Source organism: Zerene cesonia, chromosome 26, assembly GCF_012273895.1.
Source record: "Zerene cesonia ecotype Mississippi chromosome 26, Zerene_cesonia_1.1, whole genome shotgun sequence".
Lineage (NCBI taxonomy): Eukaryota > Metazoa > Arthropoda > Insecta > Lepidoptera > Pieridae > Zerene > Zerene cesonia.
This window is the reverse complement of record NC_052127.1, coordinates 3,134,300-3,149,298: the sequence shown is the minus strand read 5'-3', so window position 1 is coordinate 3,149,298 and position 14,999 is coordinate 3,134,300. Positions and strand designations below refer to the sequence as shown.

At 33.8% G+C, this 14,999-nt stretch overlaps 2 protein-coding genes across 2 annotated transcripts in view; one reads left to right on the top strand and one right to left on the bottom strand.

Moving 5' to 3' along the window:
• Positions 1–1,358: 1,358 nt before the first annotated feature.
• Positions 1,359–9,021, bottom strand: LOC119837078 (isoleucine--tRNA ligase, mitochondrial). Its single transcript, XM_038362570.1, has 12 exons — positions 8,766–9,021; positions 8,561–8,683; positions 7,945–8,315; positions 7,459–7,572; positions 7,041–7,240; positions 6,449–6,615; positions 5,927–6,160; positions 5,200–5,366; positions 4,614–4,752; positions 4,200–4,354; positions 3,727–3,861; positions 1,359–2,973 (listed from the first exon to the last, which is right to left on the bottom strand). The coding sequence occupies exons 1-12, from the start codon at positions 8,958–8,960 to the stop codon at positions 2,118–2,120; spliced, it is 2,856 nt and encodes a 951-aa protein (XP_038218498.1). The 5' UTR covers positions 8,961–9,021; the 3' UTR covers positions 1,359–2,117.
• Positions 9,022–9,263: 242 nt separating this feature from the next.
• Positions 9,264–14,999, top strand: part of LOC119837009 (protein LTV1 homolog) — a 6,934-nt gene continuing 1,198 nt past the window's right edge. The window contains exons 1-10 of the mRNA XM_038362488.1: positions 9,264–9,365; positions 9,438–9,593; positions 9,682–9,801; positions 10,089–10,245; positions 10,757–10,870; positions 11,410–11,522; positions 11,795–11,923; positions 12,590–12,747; positions 13,261–13,408; positions 14,076–14,263. Of these exons, the coding sequence (XP_038218416.1) occupies positions 9,363–9,365; positions 9,438–9,593; positions 9,682–9,801; positions 10,089–10,245; positions 10,757–10,870; positions 11,410–11,522; positions 11,795–11,923; positions 12,590–12,747; positions 13,261–13,408; positions 14,076–14,263 (1,286 nt within the window). The 5' untranslated portion in view covers positions 9,264–9,362. The remainder of the gene's footprint in view (positions 9,366–9,437; positions 9,594–9,681; positions 9,802–10,088; positions 10,246–10,756; positions 10,871–11,409; positions 11,523–11,794; positions 11,924–12,589; positions 12,748–13,260; positions 13,409–14,075; positions 14,264–14,999) is intronic.

Here is a 14,999-nt window from a genome sequence, read left to right as displayed (position 1 = left end):
AGGTCTGCAATGGACCTTATGCCTCTCCAAATGTTCATGGGCGGTGGTAGCGCTTACTATCAGGCGTCCCACCAGCTCTATTGCCGACTGTAACATAACATAAACAAAAGCTAAAACATAAGAAAGATTACGATTTCATTTACAATTTTTCCTGGAAATAGCGGAGCGATCAACAAAACATATTAAATCGGAAGCATTCCCTAGTCTGTTAAATTGAAGCTAGGATTATTAAAATAAGAACAAAAACAACTATCTTCATGCACTGAATACCGTCCATAGTTTACAGAGATATTAAACAAATTGTTCCTAGTGAGGTATTTCATTTCGTTCACGGAATCCTGAATGGCACAACATTATCGTACATTTCGAAATATGTGGATATTTCTAGTTATGAGGTTTGTCGAATGATGTACTTTTGGATGGGGTGTTGTGATTATACTAGAATTTTTTACTATATATGCATTATTTGATTATACATATAATGCTCGATTGTGGACATATTTTGTCATAATCTGATTAATAGGTTACCAATGTTTGGTTTATTTTGACGTAATTTAAAAAAAATGTTTTTCTTAATCCTAGAGAACATCATAATTACTCTATAAAACAGACAGCCAGAACACAGAAAAAATATTAAAATCAATTGTTTTGGAGTCTATCAAACATTCATACTCGTTTAACAGACTTTTTTATTATTAGCTTCACCTGTTTGTTTGTATGAAACCGACTATCTTTACACTTATGAACAATCGCTGATTATACAATAATTTCAACTGTTTTCTTATGTGTTTTTTATAATTTGATTAAGATCGCCAGTAATAAATAATCCTACTAATATTATAAATGCGAAAGTATGTAAGGATTTGTGTGTTTGTTGCTCTTTCGCGCAAAAACTACTGAACCGATTGCAATGAAATTTGGTACGTAGACAGCTGAACAAATGGAATAACATATAGGCAACTCTTTATCCCGATATTACTACGGGATACGGACTTACGAGGGTGAAACCGCGTGGCGCAGCTACTTTTCCATATAATCTGATTCATCATAAGACAATTAAGATGATTCTCTCTCAAAAGCATGATTATTAATATTAATAAACTGTAATTATTATTAAAGAAAATTATAAAGTACCTACACGAATAGGCTGGTCACTTCTGTTATATTAAGTTATATATCTAATAATAAGCTTATACCCCATATTAATACGCGAATATCGTAGAATGTAATACTCAGGAATTCAAGTACAAACAAACAAACGAATTGTATTAATAATATTTTATTTTAAAACGAAACATATGTACATAAATGTACATCATTTTATGTATCTTATATAATTCTTTTAAAAAGGTCACTGACATTAAGTTTTTAGTTTTAATCCACTAAATTGCTTTATAAACGAGAAATTTGAAAGAATAGAAAAGTTTAATCACGAGGCGGGTTTCGATCCCGCGCCTTTTTGCCATACCGTAGCAGCAGGTCACTAACATCCCTGGTGGGGAGGGGGGATTAGTTCAGTTCAAATTCTTAATTTGGAAATTGGGACCAAATCACAATAATTACCTATCAAACACAAAAAAGAATCACTTACATCGGATAAAAGCCCATGGAATAAAAACCAATCCATCCAGTCGCACTGAGAACCTCCTACGTGTTTGGGACGACGGGTGATAATCAACTCCATCCATCCAGAAAGTCAATCATAAACACATCAGTTTCAACATGTAGTGACCATCTACTGAAGGTAGGTTTAAGTCTTACTAATATTATAAAATAAGTGTGAGTTTGTTTGTCTTTTTTTTCACGTCGCAACGGAGCTATATTATTGTCTGATTTTTGTATCTGAAGATAGTTTAGATAAATAAATAAAAGTAGGCACTTTTCACTCAAAATAAAACATCTCATGGGTGAATCTATTATGATGTATGTTTTTGAATAACTCCGCAATTAAATTCCGGTAGATGGCGCTAAATTAAAAAGCGAAACCGCGGGGATCAGTTGGTTTATTATATAACACTAGATATTAACAACTTGTAACATAATTCAAAGACATAAGTAAATCTTTTGTAACTTCACTTCAACATCATTGTAATTAAAAATCGAATAAAAACACATTACTATATCGAAGCTAACACTTTCTCGCACCGAATACACTTATCACTATCACCAATAACATTATACTTTCTACACCTCAAACATTGCTCCCTCTTACTCACAGTCGTCATAGTATTCCACTTTTTCACACTACCTTCATGCATCTCCACATTAGAAACTTCGAGAATTTCACACAAAACACTATCATTCACACCATCCGACACATTCAAGTCATTTAATTTTGAATACAAATCGGAATTTACTTTCAAAATCAAATCAAACTTTTTCAAATTTTCATTTTTCATTCGAATACAAACATCCCTTTTTATATCTAAGATGGCATCCATCAACGATGGGTCGATGGGTTTTGGCGGCAAAAGTGACAGTTCCTTTGTGAAATGGAACGGTTGATTGCACATTGGGTGGTGTTGCCATGCTTCTTCCACCAAATGGGGTAAAATGGGTCCTAAAGTCTTACACAGTGTTGCCATGATCGTATGTATAACTAATTGGGCGGACTTCCTTTCAACGGAATCCTTTTCTGAACAATACAACCTATCTTTTACGCAATGACAGTACAGAGCCGACACTTTATTACTAATAAAATATAGAATCGATTGCGCGACGCTATTGTACCTAAAACTATTGTAGTGTTCGTTTGTTTGTCTCAAAAATGTGTGACATTCATTAACTATGTATTGGTCGAAATAGTTCAAGGGGGGGGTTTTATTAAAGTCCGCGCTATTTAGGTCGCTCAGAACGCCTAGGAGGTATTTCATGATGTTTCGTATGCGGATGATTTCCGATTGACAATCGTCTAGAAGCTTCCTGCTGATTATTATCTGGGAATGTTGAGTGGCGTGACTCGCAACCCACCACCTGTGGAATGGAAAAGTTAAATACAAACACACATGCCATGATATAGAATTCAAAATAGATTTTATTTTAATTTTATAACGAACTCAATATGAGTTATATGTGATTACTGAAAAAAAAGGCAATTTAGCGCTGTAAATCCATATGTTTCATTATATAGCTACAAATTGTTTTTTTTTTTTTTTATGTCATAGTCGGCAATGGAGCTGGTGGGTCGCCTGATAGTAAGCGCTACCACCGCCCATGAACATGTGGAGAGGCGTAAGGTCAACTGCAGACCTTTCGCCTCTACAAATGGATTGCCGACTTTAATTAGGAAGGGATGAGGAAAGGATTGATGAAAGGAATAAAGGAAAGGACTGGGAAGGGTTAGGAAAAGGATATAGGCCTCCGGCTCCCCCACTCACCGTACGAAACACAATAGCAAGCTATTATTTCACGCCGGTTTTCTGTGGGGGTGTGGTACTTCCCCGGTGCGAGCTGGCCCAATTCGTGCCGAAGCGTGCTCGACTCCCACAATAAAAAAAAAAATAGTGCCAATAAAATTAAGATTGAAAAGTTGCCAGATTGTAATTTTTTTTCATTTGTTTCATTATACTTATATGTTATTTAATGTCTTTTAGGTGCAGTCAAATAAACATTTCCTTTCATTCACATAAACTGGAAAAATCTTAACGCTCACTTGCACCGTCGGTTATAATTCAGCCCATCACTTATTACCCTTTTGTGTAATTTCTTATTATACTATTAAATCACCTTAAAGTATCAACTCCATAGGCTGGATTTTTCTTATCCCCATATATAATAGACACTGGGTCTATAACATTGCCAACTGATTTCGACATTTTGCGTTTCTTCTCGTCCACTACAAACCCGTGCACGAATATTGACCTAATAAATAAAACATAAAAAAGAAAACAATAGAGGTCACTTATGCAGATACTAAAAAATATATGTGCCATTATTAGGCCTGCCAATCAGCGTAATAAATCTGATTTAAAGTGGATTAAACATAATAACTTTAATACTACTAGCGGTTCGCCCTGGATTCACCCGCAGTACGTATTTTTCTCTTCGGAATAAAAAAAAATAGCCAGGATAATTTCCTCTAGACTTAAAAGTTCAAACTCTAATTAGTTTCAAAGCTATGACTATTAAGTATAACAACTATCAAATGCAAGTCAATCCAGTATCCTAAACAACTCCAAAAACTAGATAACAATACTCACTCATAAGGTGCTTCTCCCCTCAAAGCAATAGACGTAAGTAAAGACGCCTGAAACCAGCCAGTTAGTTGGTCTATGCCCTCAGAATATATTCTAGACTTTTTGCCATCTAACGTTTGCCAGGAAAGACCTGAGTCTAACCATATGTCCATTATATCCTGAAAAAATCATATTTCTAAACTGAATAAAATGGCTCTATAAAAAGGTTTTGAGGAATATAGTCATATCATCGCTCAGAAATTCATCATCATCATCAACCCATATATGTTCCCACTGCTGGGACACAGGCCTCCTATGAGGGTTCAGGCAATAATCCACCACGCTGGCCAAGTGCGGGCCAAATTGTTGATTGGGAAGAAGGAATGGACTGGGAAGGGCGAGGAACAGGAAACGGGTCTTCGATAACGGGAAAATTACCTTCCCCTTAACAATATCTAGTCCATCTGTGTTATATTTATCCAAAATGTCATTTGTTAAGACATCTTTAACGTCGCAAGTCCACCATACATCTGTATCTTTGGTTTCTATTAAGTTGCATAATCGTTCTATTACTTTCCTGGAAAATAATAAATTTACTACAGTTAATATGAACTAGCTGCACGCCCCGGCTTCGCCTTCTCTTCGGTAGTCATTCAACATTATTGAAATAATATACGCTATCCTATCTTTTAAGTTGGTTCAAACTGCACATGGTGTGCAGGTTTTTCAGAATTTGATAAAAATCGATCGAGTAGTTTAGGAGTCCATCGGGGACAAACAATGTGAAACATAATTTACATACATTAAGATTCTATTCAACGAAAACTCATGAGACATCACTCAGTTTTAATATATTTAGAGATCACATGGTGAAACATATTGTATGCTCAGGGAGGGCTCACTTTCAAAGATTACAAAGAATTACTTTGTATTCAGTGACTAATGACCTCCCCCTCTATTCTCCAATTTCAAACGGATTAGAAACGGAATTTATTTATTAAATACACAATTTTTATATACTTACTCATCCACGATAACATCTCCCCCCCTATACAATACAGGTATGGGCACCCCCCACGCTCTCTGGCGCGAAATGCACCAATATGGCCGCTTATCTAGTTGCGCCTTGAAGCTCTGACGTGATTGGTCCGCGGAGGCGGGTGGTAGAAAGTCCACTTTATCTAGAGCTGCCTGGAAGATGAAGATTTCATTTTATTTAGAGTGTTATTGTAATTTTCATAATTTTTAAATACATTAAATATTCAAAATCGGTTAAGAAACCAAACAAAATCTGTCCACGTTTCCAGGTAAAAAAAAAACAAAAAAGGAAAATACAGTTGTGTTGATAACCAGTGCCGTAGCTATCATATGGCCAGGTGGTGCAGTGCACCAAAGCCCCGGAGCTCAGGGGGCCCTCTAACCTCAGCTTTGAAAGAGGGGAGGAGGGCTCGATTCTTTCCCTATGCACCAAGGCCCTTGTCCCCCTAGCTACGCCACTGTTGATACCTCCTATTTTGAACTCGGTTGAAAATAACAAGTCATACGTTCCTACCAATATTATAAAGGCGAAGTTTAAAGTACGAATGGATGGATGTTTGTTATTATATCGCGAAAACAGCTTATCGTATCCATATGAAATTTGGTACAGCGATATATTACAGTCCGGATTATATATAGGCACTTTGTACTCAGGTAACATGTGAGTAATGCCGCGAGTAACAGCTAGTAATTTTAATAAAAAACACACTCACCAGAGCCCGTTCTTTCAAAGCCGCCGTATCAATAAACCACTGATGGCTCGCTCTCAATATAACCGGTTTCTTCGTTCTCCAGTCCAGTGGATACGAATGGATGTATGTCCCTTGGTGGATGATGGAGTCGCCGAGTCTGTCCATCACCACTTTCTGACCATCGGTTAGAACGGGCAGACCGTCAAAATCTGAACCTAGGTTCGTGTAACAGCCCATTTCGTCTACGTCACATTCCTAGAATATTTAGGTTACATATAAAGGTTGGGTCAATTTGATACATGGTAGAATAAGATATTGATCACTTAGCATGAGTATTTTATTTTATATAATTATACATACTAAAGTTTATTTATTGATTATTGTTAATATGATAATTTTATCACTAGCGACCATATTATAAGCATTATAAAAAACTTGAAACGTGCATGAAAAATGCTTGAATTATGCGCGAAAACTAAAAGAAATATGCAATTTTTCTTCCCTTTTATTGAGAAATAAATCGTTAAATGCATTTAAACTTACAACAGTCATATTATTCTTCAAAGCGACGAGGAAATCTTCCGGGCCGTGCGCAGGCGCAGTGTGGACCAATCCCGTGCCTTTCCCTTTTGTCACGTGATCCGCCTCGTAGAATGGACGTACCTCATTGGCTAGTGGGCTCTTGTATGTGCTGTTTTGAAGATTCGTGCCTATATATAAATAATTCAATTGGCAATAATAATGAAACAATTAAATGTTAAATTGTTTTGAAATAATTATAGACTAAAAATTTAATCAATTGACAGTTTGAAATATAATGTTATGTAGTATAAATGATTATATGAAGTCGTCAAAATAAAAACGTACCTTTTTAAATTAAAGACGTTTAAACGGATTTTAAACGCGATTTATTGATTATATTACTAACCCGACGTTTCGAATACTTTACAGCGAGCGTGGTCACGGGAAGACTAAGATGTTAAGTGTCTTGAAGGTCATACAAAAATTTTTATAAAACGAAACGTCGGGTTAATAATATAAGGAATAAGTCACGTTTTAAATCCGTTAAGTCTTTAATTTCTAAAATATATAATAATCGCGTAAATCAAACACAAGAAATGATATGAAAACATACCTTCAATTTCAACTACAACTGTTATCTCACTTTGAAGTACTTTCTCCAATTCTTGAATTTGATCCTTAGCAATTAAAAATAGCCCAGTTCTATTGCTGAGCGTGACCACACAGTATGACATAGTGGGACTGTATGCTATCGCCTTATTTGCTACTAGTGTCCAGGGTGTGGTTGTCCATATTAGTGCTGAGACATGTTTACTGTGAAAACAAATTAAGTTTAACAAAAATAAAGGACCTTCTTTTATATTATTTACACATCTTTAAAAAGATATCTAAATATCATATAAATTAAATTATATTACTTTTGCAACATATGAAATTTCTTCACAAAAACCTTAACAATTCATTAAACCAGAACAACTAAAACATTTTAAATATTGAAATAGCACAATACCTGTTCTAAAATATACACTTACCTACCAACAGCTTCTTTCACTATTTCCGGAAGATTCACCATTGGGAAAGCCACATATACCTCTTGACTTTTAAATTGAGGATCATATTCCAGTTCTGCTTCAGCTAATGCTGTTCTAAAACAATTATTCTGAACTACATAATATATTAGATGTTACCTTAAAATTGTATTCTATCAAAAATTTTTGATTCGTAATATACTGCTTACAATTGATTGCAATATTTTTGGGTATTTCTAGAGATAACTCTATCATTGTGATATTTGAGTACTTTACAGAAATAGGAGTCTAGCTCTATTGACTCTTTGTGTGATGCATGTTCAGGAAGAATAAATTCTCTGCCCGATAACTGTGATATATTTAGCATTAAAGTCTAATGAAAAAGAATGTTTTAAATTGCAAAAACAAATGTTAATTACAATTTCTTGGTAGTTTGTAACCTCACAAGTTAAACCTTAATAGAAAATCCAACAAAAAATATCCACTTACCTTGATGAAGGTGACCAATACACTGGTTTCAATGCTCTGTATATCAAACCATCTTTAAACATTTTATAAAATAGCTTCAATTGGTTTTGCACATATTTCTTATCCAGTGTCAAATAGCACTGATCATCCCAATCTGCCATAACACCCCAACTCCTGAATGACTCCTTTTGTTTTCCCACTGCTTCTAGAGCAAATGATCTAGCAATTTGTCTTGTTTTTAAGAGGTCCGAAGGTTCATTGTTCCTTGACGATTTTGTCGCTTTTTGTAACGCTTTAAACTCGATGGGTAAGCCATGACAGTCCCAGCCTGGTATATAGTGAACCTTATTGCCTTGGAGAACTTGACTTCTGTTATTTATGTCTTTAATTATCTAAAAATGGAACACTCAGAAATATTTATTATTTTTAAAGTATTTTAGTTCATAAATTACTTAATTCAATGTGACAATCAAATTATACAAATAGAATTGAATATGTAACCTTTGTTATCCTCATTACCTAACCAACATAATAATCTCAACTGTACCTATTGTTAAAAACCTTTGTGAGTCAATTAGAATTAATTGTATCCATGCTTGCTATAATTTGCGTATAGAATGAAGACATCAAATAGTACCTTATTTACAGCATGTCCCATGTGTAGGTCGCCGTTGGCGTATGGAGGCCCATCATGTAAAACATACTCTGGGCCCGTAAGATGATCCCTTTGCCATTTATATAATTCAGAAAACTTTGCTACCTACAACGAATATAAATATTGATTTAATGAGTCGTATGTAATTATCATATACATTGTAGTTTAAAAGGAAATAAGTGTATACCTCTTGAATATTATTTTTATCTTTTTGACTAGATCTGGCCGGAAATTTAGTTTTGGGAAATAAAATAGTATGGGAATAAGTTTTTGTCTTAGGTTCCGCAGAGCTTTTTGTTCTAATGCATCCTATACTTGTCCACCTTGTGCTCAGCTTTATGTAGTTAGAATAAAAAATGTTAAGATTTCTTGTTATAATCATTTTGTTTATTTTTGTGGGAGATTTTATTCCATTTTGAGGTTATTTTGTTTTTAATTTTTCTTTTCTAGGTACCTATTTTATGTCACATGTGACACTTGAGTTTTGAAATACGGTTTGATTTAAATGTAACTAGTTCGCATAATTTCAATAAAATGTTATGGATATCTTATTAATTTTTTATACTACTTTTAAATTAACGCAATTATTGGTTTATATTACTATAATTTTATTTTTGTATCAATTTCTGTTATAATTATGGATATGTTTTTTGAACGCACACATGAACTTCACAATTTGACACCTAAAAACAATCCTTTTCATGTGTCAACAATTGCCAAAACAACACATGTTTTCACTTTATGTTCTATAATTTATTTTAATTATATCGCTTCTTAAGCCAAAATGGTAATAACTGATATTTATAAATATATAAGCTATTTTTATGCACATAGTATATAAACTTAATTTATATTACAGCCGAAAACTAAAAAATTCATAGATCGAAAGAAGGCCGTCACTTTCAATTTAGTGCATAGATCTCAAAGAGATCCTTTAGCAGCTGACGAGACCGCCCCACAACGCGTTTTAGTGCCTGTTAATGCTACTATACCCACAAGAAAGGATAAAGAACCTGTAAGTATTTGTAACCTAGGTTTTTTAAAACGTTTTTGTCTACTTCATGAGCGTTTGCCCACTATGGAAAATATGCATCGTTTCACAGGAACTTACTCCAGAACAACAGAAAGAGGAGCAGCGTAAATATGGAATATACTTTGATGATGACTATAACTACCTTCAACATCTTAAAGATACCAAAGAAGTTACATTGGTTTTACAGCCTGTAAGTTATTCAATTATTATTTTAGCTTCACACATAGCTTCCACTTTGATAACATTGCTATCCAATCCAATGTCTACACACCCAAATTCAAATTTACATTATAAACATAATTATTTTATACACACATTCCGACTACTGTTCCATATATTTGAAATATTGCTGTTTTAATCCTTTCAAACAACATTTTAGAAAATTTATTATAAATTGCACATATTATTATAAATAAATTACACATACTGCTTTAATATGATTATACCAGATAGTATAATTTTTTTATTTCGTCTCAGAAAGCAATTCACAAAAGGAAACAACCCGCTGGTAGTAAGGAAGAAGGAGGTGAAGATGGTGTGATAGAGGTGACAGAAAAATTACAATTCCCCAGCTCTGTATTTGCTTCTGAGGTAGAGGAAGATGTTGGATTGCTGAATAAAGCAGCTTCGCAAGGTAAATAGCAAATAATAATATGTAAATAACAAAATAAAAAATATTCATTTTAAAATCAAACATTTTTAAATGTTATGATACTGGCAAAAAATAACATTTAATATCTTACAAAGGAACTCTATAATGTTGAGTTGGGAATATAAATAGCAGGAGGACTAATATGTTAGATAACTAGTTGAAAAACTAATAAATTAATGTCTGAAATGAAATGAAAAATACTTTGTTGTACACCATAAAAACTATAATTATAAGTGATAATAGGTAACTTAAAATGTACAGAGGATGTATATGAAATGGAAGAAAATATATATGAAAACCATCTGAGATTGATATTATGAGATGATAAGGTATTCATTGAGTAAATTGTTTAGGCTGTCATTTTCAAAATTAAAGCGTAGTAAGTGCAGAAAGTTTGATTGGAATATGTTTCTTTAACATTGTTCAAAATCACATTTCGAGTCTACAGGAGTCTGAAGCTAATATAAGCATGTAAAAATGACCATATTTTCAGGTCTGTGTCTGGATTTGGACCCTGAGGTGGTTGCAGCACTGGATGAAGACTTTGATTACGAAGATCCTGACAATCAACTTGAAGATAATTTCATTGAACTTGCTATGGGAGAGGGTAATGTATATGAATACATAATTATATCAATTAAGAAATTCCATGTACAAATTAAGAGCATTGTATATATTAAGAATAGAAGTGAAAAACAATTGGATAAGTACATAAAGCAATGGTTCAATTTCATAAGACTCATAATACAAAATACATAAAATTTTGTATTTACTCTGAAACAAGAGACTGACAAAATTATACTGAAGTATTTTTATAACTTTAATTAAGGTGTTTTTGTACTTTACATATGAGATTTTAAAAAAAGGATAGTGCACTTGAGACACTATTTAGGGGCTGGTGCACTATTTTATCTGTTCTCATCGTAAAAATATTACACGTACTATTATTGGTTTGCATGTCGACACGTTTCGGATTTTAGTAGATCAAATTTAAATAGAAATAAAAAGATAGCATACAGATGGTTTCTGTATGCTATCTTTTTATACTGTGGTATAATTGTTGTTTTGATTAGTTATAGAATTGATTGAATGCCAACAACCTTCTGATAAAAGATTTGGACTGACCTTGACATTTATTTATTACAGGCGGTGATGAAGATATGGATGAAGATGATGACAATGAAAGTATGGAAGATATTGATTCCAACAAATCGTTTGATTCTGATTTCGACTCAGATGATGACAGTGTTGATTCCCAGGTACTACCTGTATATTATATTTTTTTAAAAATTTTGATCCCTATAAGACTTTTTCTTGTCTGTAAATTATAGAAATAGTATTATAATAGATTCAATAGTTTATGATCGTTACAAATTAAATGTACCATAGGTGGCAAGAACGACCTGAAAACGCCACACAGAAAATAATATTTATTTTTAACAAAGAACTTCTTGATTGAAGTCAGTTATAAAAACAATACAATCATAAAACATCAGGACTATCTTTGTTAAAAAATTATATTGTTTTACAGGAAAGGAAACCGCAAATGAAGTGGGACTCAAAGGACGACACCAAGTCTCGCTTCTCGCAATATTCAATGTCATCAAGTGTTATCCGTCGAAATCAAGGATTATCATTGTTGGATAATAGATTTGAAAGGGTGAGTTTTATTGTTTTCATTAACCAAAATTATAACAGTGTGTTTTGTTTGACGCAGGTACATATTTATAAAGTAATAGAAATCTTCTAAACAAATATGACATCAACATTTTAATTACTACATCTACTAGTCTTTAATCTTAGTATAAAAAACTAAACGGTTCATCTGAGTATAAACAATACAAAATTAGCCAATAGGCATTGTCCATGGGGGTCAGTGAGGTTACCGTGATTACTGATTACCGTGAGTACTGCTTTATGACGTCATGAATACCTCTCTGGAATAATATTGGACATTTTTTTAAGCAGCCTTGGTTGTCCCACTGCTGGGCCAAGGTTTCTCTCAAAAGTCCACCTGACCCTATTGAGAGAATCGTCGACTCAATAACGATGCATATTTTGTAAAAATAATAAAAATCCCCGTTATTATAAATGCGAAATTAACTCTGTGTAGCTGTTCTTCACGCCTTAATTACTAAACCCATTTAGATGAAGTATAGAAAGTTTTGGAAGAGCTAAGAAGACATATAATAGTTTTTATCCAGGAAAATCCACAGGAACTGAACCTATTGCGTTGGTTAAGCCGGGTTGAACGTATTTTAATGATTATTGATTATTTTGATGTGTCCCTGCTTCAATTATTCAAATAATTATCTCATCCTCTCAGATGTTCGCCGAGTACGACGACACGGAAGTAGGTGCGCTAGATCTAGACGAAATAGAAGGCTACCTGCCAGACACGCACAATATGCTACTGGACGCTGCCAAAGAGTTTGAGGAGTCCCAGAAGAAGTATCAGCTCGATAAGGAGAAGGAAATTGCTAGGTAACGCTTTTTTAATATAATATACTCATATACAGTAGGCCCTTTGAATTTTTTCAGATTGATACTCACTGATATTATAAATATGCAAGTGTGTTTGCTTGTTTTCGTCCGCGTTGTAATGTAGCGATTTTAAATGTCATAGCGGGCAACTGAGCTGGTGGTTTGCCTGATGGCAAGCGATCACTACCTCCCATGAACATTGAGAGAGTGCCTCTGCGAATGCGCTGCCCGCTTTAAAGGGGTAAAGAAAGGATTGATGACTTGAAAGAAGGAATGGGCAGGGAAGGGTGAGGATAAGGAAATGGGCCTCTGGCTCTCCCACTCACCGTATGCATGAAATATTACGGAGAAATTGTGTCAATTAGACTATCAAGGATACTATTAATAAGTAGTAAAAGTGACCCTTTCACTTTTGAATAAGGAATTACATACAGACGAACATAGAACTTCATATATTAGTGATTTAAATTTAATCAACAAATAGTAAAAAAAAATGTTACTTCATGCTCATAGACTGCAACGCCTACAAGAGATCGAGGAAGAGTCAGAAGACGATCTGGCGACGGTAGAAGTGGAGCCGCAAGAGAAGTGGGACTGTGAGACTATACTATCAACATACTCTAATTTGTACAACCATCCGAAACTCATTGAAGAGCCTAAAGTAAGTGGCTATATATTTTTTTTTATTTTTTGTTTTAAATTTATGTTGGCACGACGCTTTTGTCTTTTAAATGAATATGTGTAGATTGGCAGAAATTGATGAGCAATTTTTTTTTTTTGCGTTTTGTGTCGGCCGCCATTTTTGACCGACTACCCTAAGGAAGTTGCTTTCAAATAATAAAATATAATAGTTTAAAAAAACTAAAAAACACGCTTTGACAAAAATCATATTTTGCAAATTGAAAACTGGAATAATTTTATCAAATTAGTGTATTGTCATCGGTCCTCAATAAATCTACAAAGTTTGAACGAAATCTGGCCGTTTAAAGTGGGTCAAAATTGCGCCCAAAGAAGTCGGTTACAAACAAACATACAGGTGAAGCTAATAAAAAGCGTGTAAAAAAAACCGAATCGAAATCAGTTCGTATCAGAGAGACAGACAGACAAACTTCAATGTTAAACTCGTAATACTCCTTTTACTGCTTTGGAGGTTAAAATCTGTATTGCCTATCTGCTGACACTGACAAGTTAAATACATATCAAAAATATTACTCAATATTCTGTCACATAATTCAGATCAAACTGTCTGTGTAATAAACAATAGAAATTCTAACGCTTTAAAATTTTCTAGTAACTACAAAAATAAAAAAGATATATATTTTTTATAGAAACAAAAAATAAAAATAAACACGAAGACCGGCCTACCCGAAGACACCCTGGGCAAAGACAACAAACTGACCATGAAGTCACTGGCGAAATTCAACGCGATGAACCAAGAAAACGGTTCCGATTCGGACGACGACGGACGGACGAATGCGGAGACTGTTCTTTCTACGCTTAGCGTATTGTCCATCAGGTGAGTGTTTATAGCAATTGAACAAAACATCAACGAAAAAAGAAATTGAAAAAAGAACTACCTCTTTACAACGAATTTTTAACTATCAAGACGAGAAGAGAAGTATAAATACCTCTAATTAACGAATTTCGTCAACCCAAAACCTTTATATAAAGTTCCAACCAATGTTATGATTTTTAATCTCATAGTTTGTGATTCATGTCGCCACAGGTTTCGATATGCTTTTGTTCGTAAAGCGATCATTGTTGTTTAATGGAAAGTAACGTAAACACGGCTGCTCGTCACTATTGTTAAAGATTCAAGTTGAAATGGCTCAGAAACGGAAAAGTTGTTCCTTATCGGATTATATATTTTTTTTTACCTCTTTATAACGAATTTTAGACCAACCTAACCTCAACATAACGAACCTCAGTTCAACGAATTACTTGATATAACGAATATTTATTTGTTCCCTTCCAATTTGTTATATCAAGGTTGCACTGTATATGCGCATGCGCAGTTGAAAATAAGGAACCGAATCACTACCTCATTTCTAACATTGGAACGCTAGAAATGTTATGTCAATTTAGTAAAAAAAAAATTACAATTATAATTAAACTGTTGTTGAAAATTTCTGTAATGTTGACAAAAGAAAAGAAGATAAGCTTTAACCATTGGCAATATAATTTTTAGACCAAAAGACGAAACGCCTGAAGAGAAAAAGGAACGAAAACGTCTCCTCAAGGAATACAGAAAA

Coding starts and splice junctions, on each gene's coding strand:
- LOC119837078 (XM_038362570.1), bottom strand. CDS start 8,960: ATGATTATAACAAGAAATCTTAACATTTTTTATTCTAACTACATAAAG. Junction 6,161..6,448: donor TGAAGAATAATATGACTGTT/GTAAGTTTAAAT, acceptor TAAATATTCTAG/GAATGTGACGTAGACGAAAT. Junction 4,753..5,199: donor GGAGATGTTATCGTGGATGA/GTAAGTATATAA, acceptor ATTATTTTCCAG/GAAAGTAATAGAACGATTAT.